This window comes from Vipera berus, assembly GCF_964194415.1.
Source record: "Vipera berus genome assembly, chromosome: 13".
Lineage (NCBI taxonomy): Eukaryota > Metazoa > Chordata > Lepidosauria > Squamata > Viperidae > Vipera > Vipera berus.
The window spans coordinates 13008715-13023512 of NC_138216.1; the positions used below are offsets into that span (position 1 = coordinate 13008715).

At 40.5% G+C, this 14798-nt stretch overlaps 1 protein-coding gene across 7 annotated transcripts in view; it reads left to right on the forward strand.

Moving 5' to 3' along the window:
• RBFOX1 (RNA binding fox-1 homolog 1) overlaps positions 1-14798 on the forward strand; it is a gene marked incomplete at its 5' end in the record, with an annotated part of 1027042 nt that overhangs the window by 802333 nt on the left and 209911 nt on the right. For all 7 annotated transcript variants that reach the window (XM_081338329.1, XM_081338327.1, XM_081338331.1 and 4 more), the window contains one exon: positions 751-993. In XM_081338329.1, coding sequence (XP_081194455.1) covers positions 751-993 — 243 coding nt within the window. The remainder of the gene's footprint in view (positions 1-750; positions 994-14798) is intronic.

Consider the following 14798-nt stretch of genomic DNA (forward strand, 5'->3'; position numbering starts at 1 on the left):
CCAATTTATTTTCAAATACTATATGATTGCTATAGTCTTCATTCACTGATAGTTTTGCACTATAAATCATTGTTTTTCTGCTAATGTTTAAATATTCCACAATGTGTGTTCTTAACATTCAGCTAGTACTAGATATGTGTTCGACTAAAAAAGGGAGAAAAGTAAAATCTAAAAATCAAATTATTTGGCTTCCATTTCATAGGAAGGCATATTCCTGTGGTTTTAAAAAGGGGATTCTATAAAGAAATATATAAATATTCTGTCTGATTGTTATGTTTCTGCTTTGTTTGTCACACACACTACAAGGTTCAAGATTTTACTGATAATTTCAAAATCAGTCTTTATGCAACTAACTGCAATCTTAGAGAATTGGCAGCAAACTTGACTTTGGTCTGTTCTGTAAACCCCACCTTTATCACACAGAGAGAGGGACAGAATTTTGCTCATCAGACAATTGCAGCAATGGGTTGTTGGACATTATTGGAATGACGTTATTTTACTGCTGGATCAGGTTGAGGAACAGAAACCAAAGATGCTGCATTAAAAAGTTGTGTGATCCCCAGGAAACCTTATTTGTGAGTAAAACCAGTGGCAGCTTCCTGCAGATGGATGACTAATGGGCCTTCCACTGAGGTCCCAGCAGGAAGAGCAGCTGGACAGAAATGTGATGAAGCACCTTCAAAGATGCATTAATCTTTGCAAAGCCAAATCCCACTCAGTTTTCTCTCCTGTTGTTTAATGTTTTTGCAGGGTAATCAGGAAGCCACTGCACCCCCTGACACCATGGCCCAGCCTTACGCCTCCACCCAGTTTGCTCCTCCTCAGAATGGTATCCCAGGAGACTACACCGGCCCCCATCCTCACCCGACCCCTGACTACTCTGGGCAAACCACGGTTGCAGAGCACACGTTAAACCTGTACCCGCCTACGCAGACGCACTCCGAACCAAACACAAGTGACACAAATGCACAAACTGTTTCAGGCACAGCCACCGTAAGTAGGTTTTTTCGTTTTATTTTTCCAAACCTTCTCCTTTAAAATACACTATTCGTTTTCCAAAAGCCACAGCAGGCAGAGAGTCCTGGTGTTCATTTATGAACCTACTGGAATGGCTTGACTTTCATAGCTGAAACAAATATTTGTTGAATTTTTACTCTGAGATTTGGTTTGGGGTAAATTTCAGCCGCTCTCCATGTCCTTCCTGGGTGTGACCCTTAACAGCATAGATTTCAGCAGAAATGATTTTGATAAGACAGATGTTTTACCAGGGCCTGGTTGTCTTCTGCTATATCTAATGAAGGAATGAACTTTGTTTGAACTGGTGTTTAAGCCAATTAACTATATTTTCAAGAGATGAGAAATAGATGCATTGATGAACAGAATCCTAGTTTGTGTGGCTGCAGGGGGTGTACATGAGAGTGGGTGGCCAAAAAAAACAATAACCCTCAAGTTGATGTCAAAAGGATAAGGCTGTGATTGTGTCATCAAAGCACTACTTGGATTCTATGGCTGTGAAGCATTTTGGATTGAAGAGGGCAATGCTTTAGAACTTGTGTAGGGGCATATACCATCAATATCTTAAGTCTTAACATCTTTTAGGATTGTGGGTGTCCTGTCTAAATCTATGTCAAATTTACCTCACAGGTATGCTGTACTTGTGTAAATTGCTCTCCATAGTGTGATAGGAAAGTGTCCTTATGTGTGGGAAGCATATAGCTATATTGACTGCCATAGTTAGAGGTTTCTATCTATTCAACTCTAGTCTTCTGAGACCTCTTAGTTTATTGTACAACTGCCCAATTAGTGATTGTTTGAAGTTATGAAGGACCCCCCAAAAGATACTTACAACCCAGATTCAAAGTTTTGAGATCCCTCCCAGTCATGTGATCACATTTTGGGCACTCTGCAACCAATCCACATTTACAGCTGTTTACAGCATCCCACAGTCGTGTGACCAAGATTTAAGGTGTTGTTTTTTTTGCTGGAAACTGGTATTTACTTCTAGTTTCCACCCCCCCCCCAAAAGCCCATTGCAAACAATGGGCTCCATTCACAACTGCCGTTTGCTGAATGGCTGCCACCCAAAATGTCGTAAAATTGTGTCAGTCACATGATGACCTGCTTAATGACCCATAGAACTCAGGATTCTGGGCTCAGTTACAGTTGTAAGTCAAGGACTATCTAGTACTCAGCTTTCTTAAAGGAGGAATAAGATGGGAAGTTCAGTTAAAAAAAAAGACTCTCCTTGAGTATACCAACAGACATGTAGAAACCATTCATCCAGCAAAGAAATCTACGGAGGAAGGTGTAACTGTATAAAACGCTTGATTTTTAAATAATGTATACTCTGTGTAGGCATCAGAGCTAAGCTGGCACTTTTGATGATCCATTCAAAATCCAGGTTTAATGCTGAATCGAGCAGAAGCAGGTTCCTACTCTGTGTTACAATTTAAAAAAACAAAACAAAAAACAAACAAACCAGAATACTGAATAATAGAGCTGGAAGGGACCTTGGAGATCTTCGAGTCCAGCCCCCTGCTCAAGCAAGAGACCCTATACCATTTCAGACAAGTGGCTGTCCAGTCTCTGTTTAAAAGCCTCCTGTGGTGGAGCACCCAGAACTTCTGAAGGCAAGCTTGTTAATTGTTCTCACCATTGGGAAATTTCTCCTTAGTTCTAGGTTGCTTCTCTCCTTGATTAGTTTCCATCTGTTGCTTTTTGTCCTGCCTTCTGGTGCTTTGGAGAATAGTTTGACTCCCTCTTCCTTGTGGCAACCCCTGAAATATTGGAACACTGCTATCATGTCTCCCCTAGTCCTCCTTTTCATTAAGCTAGACATGTACAATTCCAGCAACAGTTCCTTATATGTTTTAGCCTCCAGTCCCCTGATCATCTTTGTTACTCTGCACAGGAAAAACCAGTTCTGATCATACAGTATAAATATGGCCCAATGTGTCCTCATTTTTCACAATACCAACCTATAGGTGCTTGCTTCCTTATTAATGTTTTACATTTAGATATTTGACTTGCATCAGGAGTTCAAGACAGTACATTTTCCTTGCATCCCATCTTATAACTACCAGAATTATGCAGTAGATTAGAGGAAGGAATTTGGATCCACCCAAATCCCTGTCCAAGGCTTCTTGGAAGCTGAAGACATTTTCTGAGACACACAAATTTAACATGAATATGAATGCATATATATACATTTGGGCTTACATACAAACACATATATATGCAATATAGTATGATGAGAGTTCACTCATTTAGGTTTGAAATTTGAAGTATCTATGGCCCTTAGACTCTTACTACCAATTTTCCTGCTGGCTTGTGTATTCATTTCTTTCTTCATCACATTTCTCTTGGGTTAGAGAATTTAGATCTCCATGGAAAATAGGGATTCTGCTGAAAATTATCAAGGTTTGCTTGAGTCCTAAGGTATTATGCAATATCGAGCCCAGCAAAATCATGAACCAACTTGGTATTAAGTAGCTTCTTAAATTTCTGTGTTCCTAATTCCATTTTCCTTTTCAGTTCATGTGCAAAATGATTAAGGTGGCTTAGAAAACAAAGCCCAATAAAAAAGCCATTACATTTTATAATGTAACAAACCATAAACCTGAGTGAAGCAATAGATTACCACGAAGGCAGCAAAGAGAGCATAAGACAGGATGAAATTATGATAAAATCCACCTGAAACAAAACAAACTTTCAGGAGCAGCTGGGAAGGTACAGCCTCATTATTCAATTAAAAGTAAGTTAAATCTCATTTGCTTTTGACTCCAGATAACTTCATAGAGACATCTGGGGTTTAACCTAGCGACAAGTACAGAACTGGCTTGCTCTTGCTGTCTTTTGATTTATAAGTTCTTTTTAGTTGGATGTGTATTCCTTTTAGTTGTCATCATCCCTGTTGTGGATTATTCTTAGCTTCAGACTCCACTTTTGACCTTCTCAGTTGGGCAAAAACTTCTGGGAGGTCATGTTCCTTCCAACATTACCCTCATTGTCCCTGAAGCCACCAAGCCCTTCCACCATGCCGTCATGGTTATTCCCTGTGAGAGCTTATGTGTCATGATATCATTATCTTAATCATCATCAAACCCCAACAACTGGGAATTGCACACAAGAAACAGGATCAAAACCCTTGTGGGGTGATCATATTTGGCTTCATAAATGGGTCACATCAAATTCTCTGGCGTGGAAAGAAATAGTGATGTTTGTTCTGTCCTCAGCTGACTTGCTGAGTAGACTGGAGATGGTTTAAAAAAATCAACTCTGGTGAAAATTGTTGTCTTTTGGCAAATATAACAGTAGCGCAGTTGCCACTGTCGAGTTGGCTTGCCAAATATCTTTCCTACAAAGACAAAAAATAAATCTGTTGTGCAGATGGTCACTCAAAGTTTGATCTATAATTGTAGAATAGGAAGGCTACATTTAGGGTGATATTTCTCAACCTCAGCAACTTTAAGATTTATGGAACTTCAGCTCCCAGAATTCTGCAGACCCATGGTTGACTTATGGATTTAGACCATGAAGTCCACTTCCTTTTTACTGCAGGAATCCAAATTGAATCATATCGATCAGATGGCTGACTAATAGTAGAGGATCTATGTAGGTCAGAATTGGTGTTTCCTGATCTTGGTTGTTTTCCTGCAGACTTTTCATGACCAGGGTTGGTAACATCATTGGTGCAAAGGAGACTACTGAAAGCTTCATAGAGCACTACAACTTTATTCTTTCCTGTGTTCACTTATTCATTAAACTTGTATGCTGCCCATCTTGCCTAGAGGGGACCCTGGGTAGCTTACAAACAGTAAAAGCCAGTAGACCATTAAAATAATAAAAGCCAGTAAAATATTAAAACAATAAATAATAACATGAACATGAACATCTGGCAGTATGACAAACCATAATAGTTTAGAATTAAAAGATAAGGAGGAAGGAAGCAATTAGGCATTATATTGTTACTTAGCCTGGTCATGAAAAGTCTGCAGGAAAAGAAGTCTAACACAGGCTTAACCCTAACCCTAACTCTAACCCTATCCCAACCCCTAACTCTAATTCTAACCCTACCCCTAATTCTAACCATAACCCAACTTCTTACTCTAACCCTAACCCTAACGCTAACCAACCTCTAACTCTAACCCTAACCCAATCCTTAACTCTAACCCTAACCCAACCCTTAACTCTAACCCTAGCCCAACCCCTAACTCTAATTCTAACCCTACCCCTAATTCTAACCCTAACCCAACCCCTTACTCTAACCCTAACCCTAACCAACCTCTAACTCTAACCCTAACCCAATCCCTAACTCTAACCCTAACCCAACCCCTAACTCTAACCTTAGCCCAACCCCTAACTCTAAGTCCAACCCTAACCCAATCCTTAACCCAACCCCTAACTCTAACCCTAACCCAATCCCTAACTCTAACTCTAACCCTAACCCAACCCCTAAGTCTAACCCTAACCCAACCCAACCCCTAACTCTAACCCAACCCCTAAGTCTAACCCTAACTCAACCCCTAACTCTAACTCTAACCCTAACCCAACCCCTAACTCTAACCCAACCCCTAAGTCTAACCCTAACTCAACCCCTAACTCTAACTCTAACCCTAACCCAATCCCTAACTCTAACCCTAACCCAACCCCTAACTCTAACCCTAGCCCAACCCCTAACTCTAAGTCCAACCCTAACCCAATCCTTAACCCAACCCCTAACTCTAACCCTAACCCAATCCCTAACTCTAACTCTAACCCTAACCCAACCCAACCCCTAACTCTAACCCAACCCCTAAGTCTAACCCTAACTCAATCCCTAACTCTAACTCTAACCCTAACCCAACCCCTAACTCTAACCCAACCCCTAAGTCTAACCCTAGCTCAACCCCTAACTCTAACTCTAACCCTAACCCAATCCCTAACTCTAACCCTAACCCAACCCCAAGTCTAACCCTAACCCAACCCCTAACTCTAACTAGACAAAAATATGCAGGAATCATTACATAGGGAAAGAAGGTTGAAACCTTCTATAAAGACTTGGGAAGCAGGGTAAATATTTGGAAACATTTCAGGCAAACCCTTCCCTAATTCACTGTGTTATAAGAAAGTGGGGAGGTGAAGGCCAGCTAGGCTTCCAAAATAGATGTCAGGTTCACCCGGTACACGAGACCAAAACATTAATTCCACAGTAAACCTAAAAACAGAGAGCAAACCCTACTCCCTTCTAGCACTGATGACCTTACCTAGTTGGGTAATGAAATGTCTGCAAGAAAAAACCCCAGCTCAGACAGCACCAAGAACTCCACAGCTGATCCCTGATGTCCTCTTCTATTGAAAGCTGTAGTTTATTGAGAAGGGCTGTAAAAGAATCTGGCAATTATTTTCTAGCATCCAGGATCTGTAATTTAAAACCATTAGTCCATGCCCTGCACCCTGGAACAAGAGAAGTCTTGACCTCCTTCTATGTAACATCCAATCAACTGAGGGAAGAAAACAATAATCTCTCTTCTCAAGGCTAAACCAACCGATTTTCCCCCTGCAATCTCCTGATTGTATTTCATTATTTTCCCTGGAGGGTGAACTGGTTTGTTGTGTTAGGGACTCTAAACTCTTGCAAAGAACTTAGATAATTTGGGGCATCTTTTTTTTGTGGGGGGGGTATACATTGCCTTTTTAAAAAAAAAAGGAAAGGAAAGGAAAGGAAGAAAGAGAAAGAAAGAAAAGAAAAGAAAAGAAAGGAAGGAAGAAAGAAAGAAAGAAAGAAAGAAAGAAAGAAAGAAAGAAAGAAAGAAAGAAAGAGAAAGAAAGAAAGAAGAAAGAAAGAAAGAAAATCTGCAATGCCTCTGAAAAAAAAGTACTACATCTTCTCAAAGCATTGTTTTCTAGCCACTGGGCATAGCAACCTGCTGGGATTTTGATTTAAATTTTCATCATCACTTGTTAAAAAAAGAGACCCCTACAGTGGTGAACATTCTTTCTTTTCTTTTTTTTAAAAAAAGAATTTCTCTCTTCATTGGGAGAAAAAAGCTAAAATTTGCCACCTTGGTTTCTCCACCTGCAAAGAGTTGCACAGAATTGGGGTGCCATTTCTGGTAAAGCTTTAAGTTTCACTACAGCATTAGCTTTGGATGATAAAGATAAGTTGACTGACGCACTATCTGTCCTGGAGGAGAGAGGATTAAGCAGTGACATGATACCTGTCTTCAAATATTGGAAGGGCTGTCGCAAAGATAATGGAGCTATTTTGTTTTCTGTTGGTTTAGAAATTGGAATCTGAATCAATGGGTTAGATTAAAAGAAAGGAGATTGCAAAATTGGTTTCAAATATTGGCCCTCCAATTACCTGAAAGGGTTTTTTTATTTCCCCCCCCCCCTCAGAAAAAGTTTGAATCACAGGCTTTATAATTCCTTTACTAATTCCTTCTGGAAACAGGTCCAAGCTTTCTGATATTAATGCAAAATGGTGTAATTGTTGTACAGGAAATTATCAACTTGCAATCATTTGTTCAGCAACTGTTCAGAGTTACAGTGGTCCTGAAAATGTGGCTTACAATTGGTCCTCATACTTACGACCATCATGGCATCCCCAGAGGCATGTGATCAAAATTCAGGCATCTAGCAACTGGCACATATAATTATGATGGTAGCAGCATCCCATGGGCACGTGATCACCATTTGTGACCTTCCAATCTGGTTTTTAAGCAGCAAAATCAAGCGGGAAAGTTGGATTTACTTAATGACCACATGACTCATGGAACAACTGTAGTGATTCATTTAGTAACCCCGGCAAAAAGGTCATAAAGCAGATGCAATTCACTTAACAACCACATTGCTTAGCAATGGAAATCCTGGTCCCATTAGTAATCATCAGTCTAGAAGTACCTGTACATTTGTTGGGGTGGGGTGGTGTATCATAACTTTGCAGCATCTGCACCTCTGTTTTCTAATTTGAGAAAAAATCATGGAGAAATTCCCCACCCTCCACCTGTGCTGCCCTGTTCTCTCTCTCTCTCTCTCTCTCTCTCTCCCTCCCTCCCTCCCTCCCTCCCTCCCTCCCTCCCTCCCTCTCTCTCTCTCCCTCCCTCCTCTCTCTCTCTCTCTCTCTCTCTCTCTCTCTCTCTCTCCCTCCCTCCCTCCCTCCCTCCCTCTCTCTCTCTCCCTCCCTCCCTCCCTCCCTCCCTCTCTCTCTCTCTCTCTCCCTCTCTCTCTCTCTCTCTCTTTCTCTCTTTCTCTCTCTCTCTCTCTCTCTCTCACACACACACACACACACACGTAGCCTTCTCTTCCCCTTCCCTTCCCCTTCTTTCCCTTCCCTTCCCTTCCCTTTCTTTCCCTTCCCCTTCCCCTTCCCCTTCCCCTTCCCCTTCCCCTTTCCTTTCCCTTCCTTTCCTTTCCTTTCCTTTCCTTTCCTTTCCTTTCCTTTCCTTTCCTTTCCTTTCCTTTCCTTTCCTTTCCTTTCCTTTCCTTTCCTCCCCTCTCCTTTCCTCTCTTCTTCTCTCCTCTTCCTTTCCTTTCCTTTCCTTTCCTTTCCTTTCCTTTCCTTTCCTTTCCTTTCCTTTCCTTTCCTTTCCTTTCCTTTCCTTTCCTTTCCTTTCCTTCCCTTCCCTTCCCTTCCCTTCCCTTCCCTTTCTCTAGAAACACTGAAAATTCCATCCACAATATCTTTTGTATATTTTAAGGAATTCTTATTGAGGATTGTGAAGTGGCCAATGTAAATGAGCCCTATGTTGCAAATACTTCAGGCTAATAAAGTAGACATTAATCTACTTGATTATTTTTGAAAGTGCAGAGGCTGATTATGTATGATATGTTTGGCCTCTAGCTATAAATAGATTAATTTCTAGAAAGCAATTCAGTCCCTTCCTCCTTTTTTTTTGGAAATCTTTAGCTTGATGGACAAGTGTTTCCCTTCACAAAGGAGCTGTTTACGCTTTCCTCCCCACCACTCTCTGCCTCTTTATTGCTCACACAGTTCCTCCTGTTGCCAGTTTTTTTTTTTTGGGGGGGGGGTTGTAGGTGATATGCCTTGTCATGGCCAGCAATCTTATCTTGCTTTCTTTGTGGAAACAGAAGATTTTAGCACATAGATAGTCCTTGACCGCTCATTTTGTGACCGCTCAAATTTACAACAGTATTGAAAAAAGTGGCATATGACTGCTTTTCATGCTTATGACTGTTGCAGCATCCCCATGGTCACCTGATCAAAATTCAGATGCCTGGCAACTGACATGTACTTATGATGTTTGCACTGTCCCAGGGTCATGTGATCTCTTCCCAACAAGCAAAGTCAATGGGAGAAGACAGATTCGCTTAACAACTGCAGCAATTGGTGGCGCAGTGGTTAGAATGCGATAGTGCAGGCTATTTCTGCTGACTGCCCAGCTGCCAGCAGTTCGGCAGTTCGATCCTGACCAGCTCAAGGTTGACTCAGCCTTCCCTCCTTCTGAGGTTGATAAAATGAGGACCCAGATTGCTGAGGGCAAAAGGTTGACTCTGTAAAACCACTCAGGGAGGGCTGCAAAGCACTTTGAAGCAGTATATAAGTCTAAGTGCTGTTGCTATTTGCTTACAACTTGTGGCAAAAAAAGATTGCAAAATGGAGCACAACTCAGTCAACAGGCGCCCTACTTAGCAATGAAAATTTTGGCTTCAGTTGTGATCATAAGTCAGGTGTTTCCTGCAGGGCTTTTTTTGTTGTAGAACACACAGAACAGTGTTCTGGCACCTTTTTTTGGATAGAAGAACTAGTTCCTTCTAAGCTGCCAGTACGAGTACAGGAATGGCTGCAGAGTGATTTTGTGGACCCCCAGCAGCCCTATCTGGGCTCTGGAGGCCTGGAAAAGGCCTCTGCTGCTCATACCCATGGTTGCAGAGTGATTTTGCAGCCCCCCAGCAGCCTGATCCATGTTCCGGAGGCATTTTCCAAGCCTACGGAGCCTGGATCAGGCTGCTAGGGGAGCTGCAAAATCACTCTGTGGCCATAGATCTGGGCTCCAGAGGCTTGGAAAAGGCCTCCGGAGCCCAGATCGGGCCGCTGGGGCCCCCACAAAATGACTCCCTAAAGCAGTTTCTTCCCTCCCCTGCTCTGTAAAGGGCTTTCAACTGGAGCTGGAGCTCTGCATGAGTTCCAGCACCTTTTTTTTTTTTTTACAAAAATAGCACTGGTTGCCTGTGTACAATAAGAGAATTCCATGGTCCATAGACTCTCCAAAGTAGATGAAGGTGATGATGAGGAGGAGGAGGATGACTTATTTCCTCAACAGCAGACTGTCAGGAAGGGAAGGAAGCTGTGAGGACACCAGAGCAGGTGACGAAGACTCCCCAATCCAGTTTTTAAGATTGATATGTTAAGTACTGTTTCCACATTAGCAGAATCTTATCCAATTGCTTGCTCTGTTATGGGTTATGGTGTCATATTTTATCTGCTTGGCATATTTTGTGTGTGTGTGTGTGTGTGTGCACGCACATGTGCATGTATATATGCAGAGAACCTATTTTCAATCCTTTTTCTTACTGTCACAATGATTGTCTATGGAAATTCTCAGCCATCCAGGTCACGGTTGTCCCAAAGATGCTTTATCAGGAGGCAACTGGGCTTTCCTTGTTTTTCTTTGAAGATGTTTCACTTCTTATACAAGAAGCTTCTTCAGCTCTGACTGGATGGTGGGGAATGGAAGGGTTTATTTTCCTTGCATTCTAAAAGGATACAAATGACCAGCTCTCTGCGAGGAGTATAAATCCTTCCATTCTCCCACCATCCAGTCAGAGCTGAAGAAGCTTCTTGTATAAGAAGCGAAATGTTTTCAAAGAAAAACAAGGAAAGCCCAGTTGCCTCCTGAAAAGCACCTTTGGTATATTGCAATGATCAGAGAAAAATTCCCATACATCATTAAAAAAAACAATTTATGACTGTGGTTATAAGTGCGCTGACTTACAGTTGCCAGCATCCTTGAAATAGTCCAAGCTATACAGCTGTTGCTGGGGTTCGAGAGTGACCAACATATTAACATATTGGTTAACATCAAGAAGTACTTCATTTCCTTAGGGGCTCTTCTGTTTAAGCAATATTTTCAAAATGAACAAAACCAAACACCCTTGATATGTGCTTCTTGGAAAAATTAATCAGAATTAGAGGCTTAAACAGCTGCCTCATTTCCTGTGTTCAGCAGATCTGTGATCCCAAGGAAAGAAACATGTTGGTTGAAGCCTTCTTAGCATGAATTATATTCCTATTATACTATTATTATACTGCACTGAGTAGATCACACTTGGAATGCTGTGTCCAGTTCTGGTAACCACGATTAAAAAAAAAGATGTTGAGATCCTAGAAAGAGTGCAGAGAAGAGCAACAAAGATGATTTGGGGATTGAAGGCTAAACCGCATGATGAACAATTTTGAAAAAAAAGCATCTTTGGGATAACCATGAGCTTGGATGACTGAGAATCTCCATAGACATCTAGGGGTGATAACTGTCTTCTCGTACTTGAGGGGTTGTCACAGAGAAGAGGGGATCGACCTAATCCATAAAGAGGCTCTGGAAAGAGTGCAGAAAAGAGCAGCAAAGATGATTAGGGGGCTGGAGACAAAAACCTATGAAGAATTGTTGTAGGAATTGGATTTTTCTAGTCTAGTAAAAAGAAGGACCAGAGGAAACATGATAGCAGGGTTCCAATATTTGAGGGGCTGCCACAAAGAGGGGTAGTGGTTGACCTATTTTCAAAAGCACCAGAAGGCAAGCCAAGAAACAATGAATGGCAACTGATCAAGGAGAGATCCAACCTAGAACTAAGAAGTTTTCTAACAGTCAGAACAATTAACCAGTGGAATGGCTGGCCTCCAGAAGTTGTAGGTGCTCCATCACTGGAGGTTTTGAAGAAGAGACTGGACAGCATTTGTCTGGAATGGTATAAGTATAGGTCCTGCTTTCACAAGGGATTAGACTAGATAGAAGACCTTCAAGGTCTCTTCCAATCCTATTATTCTATGTTCTATGCCTACCCATTTATTCTCCAAACCACACTGACAAAGAAAAATTCAAATAGGGATTTCTGCACGCTCTGATCGTTTCATATCACTTGCACATTGGTCTCCACAATAGTATTAATTGAGCATCATGTTCTCCATTGATAATACAGAATGCAATGAGTGTCTGTTTTTGCAGCAGATGAACAATTAGTTTAATTGTACAACTGCATACATAATTAAGCTGTTTTTGTTTCTTTGTTAGTGATGGCTATTTTTTTCCTGATGCTGTTAATAGCAAAATTCTCTCTTTGGAGTGTGCATCAGCAGAAACATAGAGGATTCACGTTGCACAGGAAAATTACAAATATGAAACACTCCCTTGGTTGACTGGTACAAAATTTGTTGCCCCAGGAAAATTGAAAGCCCCCATTTCTCTGCTAAATTACAATTTTGAGAAAAGTAACACATTCTATAAGTCTTATTTTCATTCCAAGGTTTACTGTTTTTAATGGGGCTGACATTATCTATTCATATATTATGAGACAACCTTGATTGTCACTTTTTTCTGTGAACACCGGCACACATAAAAAAATGAAATTCTGAGGTCTGCTCTCAAAAGAATACACAAAGACACATATACTCATGCTCATATGTGCACATATATGTACATATATATACATACACACACACACACACACACACAAAAAAAAAAAACCATTCCCACACTGGGTGATTTTATGAATGAATGAATGAATGAATGAATGAATGAATGAATGAATGAATGAATGAATGAACGAACCAACAAATCAAGAATTTTAAAACAGACTTTGGAGAATGAAAACACTAATGCCTAGCTTAAATTGTCTCTGATCTCTATAATCTTGGCTTCACATTATAACAGTTTAATTAAAATTGATCCTCACCTAGGATTATTATCTGAGAGGTAATTCCATTTTTCATTACATATAAGAGGGATAACCTGGGAAGCCCTGGCTCAGCTAATAATGTATTTTTCTTCTCATAATTGGCCTGCTGAGGACAGTTTCCTTGCAATTCAAACAAAATTGTCAGTTGCAAAGTCATTTAGACAGTTCCAGTATAATCATGCAAGGATAATACTTTTCCTCAGAATGGAAATTTATTTTCCTTCCTTTCACTCTTTCCCCCCATGTCATTTCCTTCCTTCCTTCCTTCCTTCCTTCCTTCCTTCCTTCCTTCCTTCCTTCCTTCCTTCCTTCCTTCCTTCCTTCCTTCCTTCCTTCCTTCCTTCCTTCTAAAAAACATTGATATCATACTCTTTGAAGCCATTTGAATATTGAAATTCTTGGCTTTCTTTTGTTGTTATTTTTTACTCCAGCTTTGTCCTATCCAAGTCCAAATGCTCTGGGCAGTCCAGAAAAATGGAACTTAAAGCCATCTAGTATAAGGCCAGTATAAAACCTAGATTTCCAAAGTCAAAAACAAAGGAAAAGGATTAAAGGCAACTGCAAAGGAAAGCAACCTCAAAAGTAAGCAACAGAATTGGGAAAGAGCCTTTTTCAGAAAGCCAGCAAAACTTTTATAGCATAACATTCAAAATTGGAGGCCTTCAAAGGTACCCAAAAGATCACCTTTATCTGTCTGCAACATGGAAACATGCAATAGCTCCATCTCAAATGGAGATTTTAAAAAAAGCTCTCCCAGCTGCCGGTTCAGTGCTGGCAAGGATTAGTATGAACAGAGCTACTCCTGGCTTTCCATAGTAATAAACAAATTTGGTTTTCTGCTGAATTTTGAATTTTCCAGGTGTTTCAGCTGAGATCTCACTCTGAAAACATACAGCTTTTTCAACAGGGAAAGATCATGCCAGACCAAGTCCATTTATGTGTTGTGAAAAGTTGACACCAACTTTTATGTGACTATGAGGCACATGATCAAACCATCGACTGTCCATCCACAAGTGGAATTCTTTTGTTTCACCAATGCTCCTTGATAGTTAATATTTAAAACATAAATCTGTTTTATGTGCAACTTCTCCTATCTGCCCGTATAGTCTATTTATCTAATAATCTTTGCCCTTGACCCTTTTTTCCACTTTGCCCAAACCTAGAAAAGAACACATTATTCGAAGTGAGGACTGACCAGTGAGAATATAATGGCACCTTCATTCCCATGATCCAGGAATATTTAAAACTGAGCATGCCATTTTTATCATTATGCCATGCTGCAGTCTGTGTTTCCTGCATGGGCAACTGGTTGGAGATTTATTGTTTTTTGTTTGTTTGTTACAGACATAGATCGTTAAAAAAACACACACCAAATGAATATTGGCTGAGTAGAATAAGCTGAAAAACACATAGACCTCAATAAATATACACATAAATGCATAGATAGATAGATAGATAGATAGATAGATAGATAGATAGATAGATAGATAGATAGATAGATAGATAGATAGATAGATAGATAGATAGATGATAGAAAGAAAGAAAAGATAGATAGATAGATAGATAGATAGATAGATAGATAGATAGATAGATAGATAGATAGATAGATAGATAGATAGATAGATAGATAGATAGATAGTGATAAGCAGGAAGGCAATAAGTGACATTACAAAACTACCACTGAGAACAATTAATCAGTGGAATGGCTTGCCTCTGGAAGTTGTGGGTGCTCCATCCCTGGAGGTTTTCAAGAAGAGACTAGACAGCCATTTGCCTGGGATGGTATAGGGTCTCCTACCTTGAACAGGAGCTTGGACTAGAAAATGTTCATATCCCTTCCAACCTATTCTGTTCTGTTCTGTTCTGTTCCGTTCTGTTCCATTCCATTCCATTCTTCCTTTAAA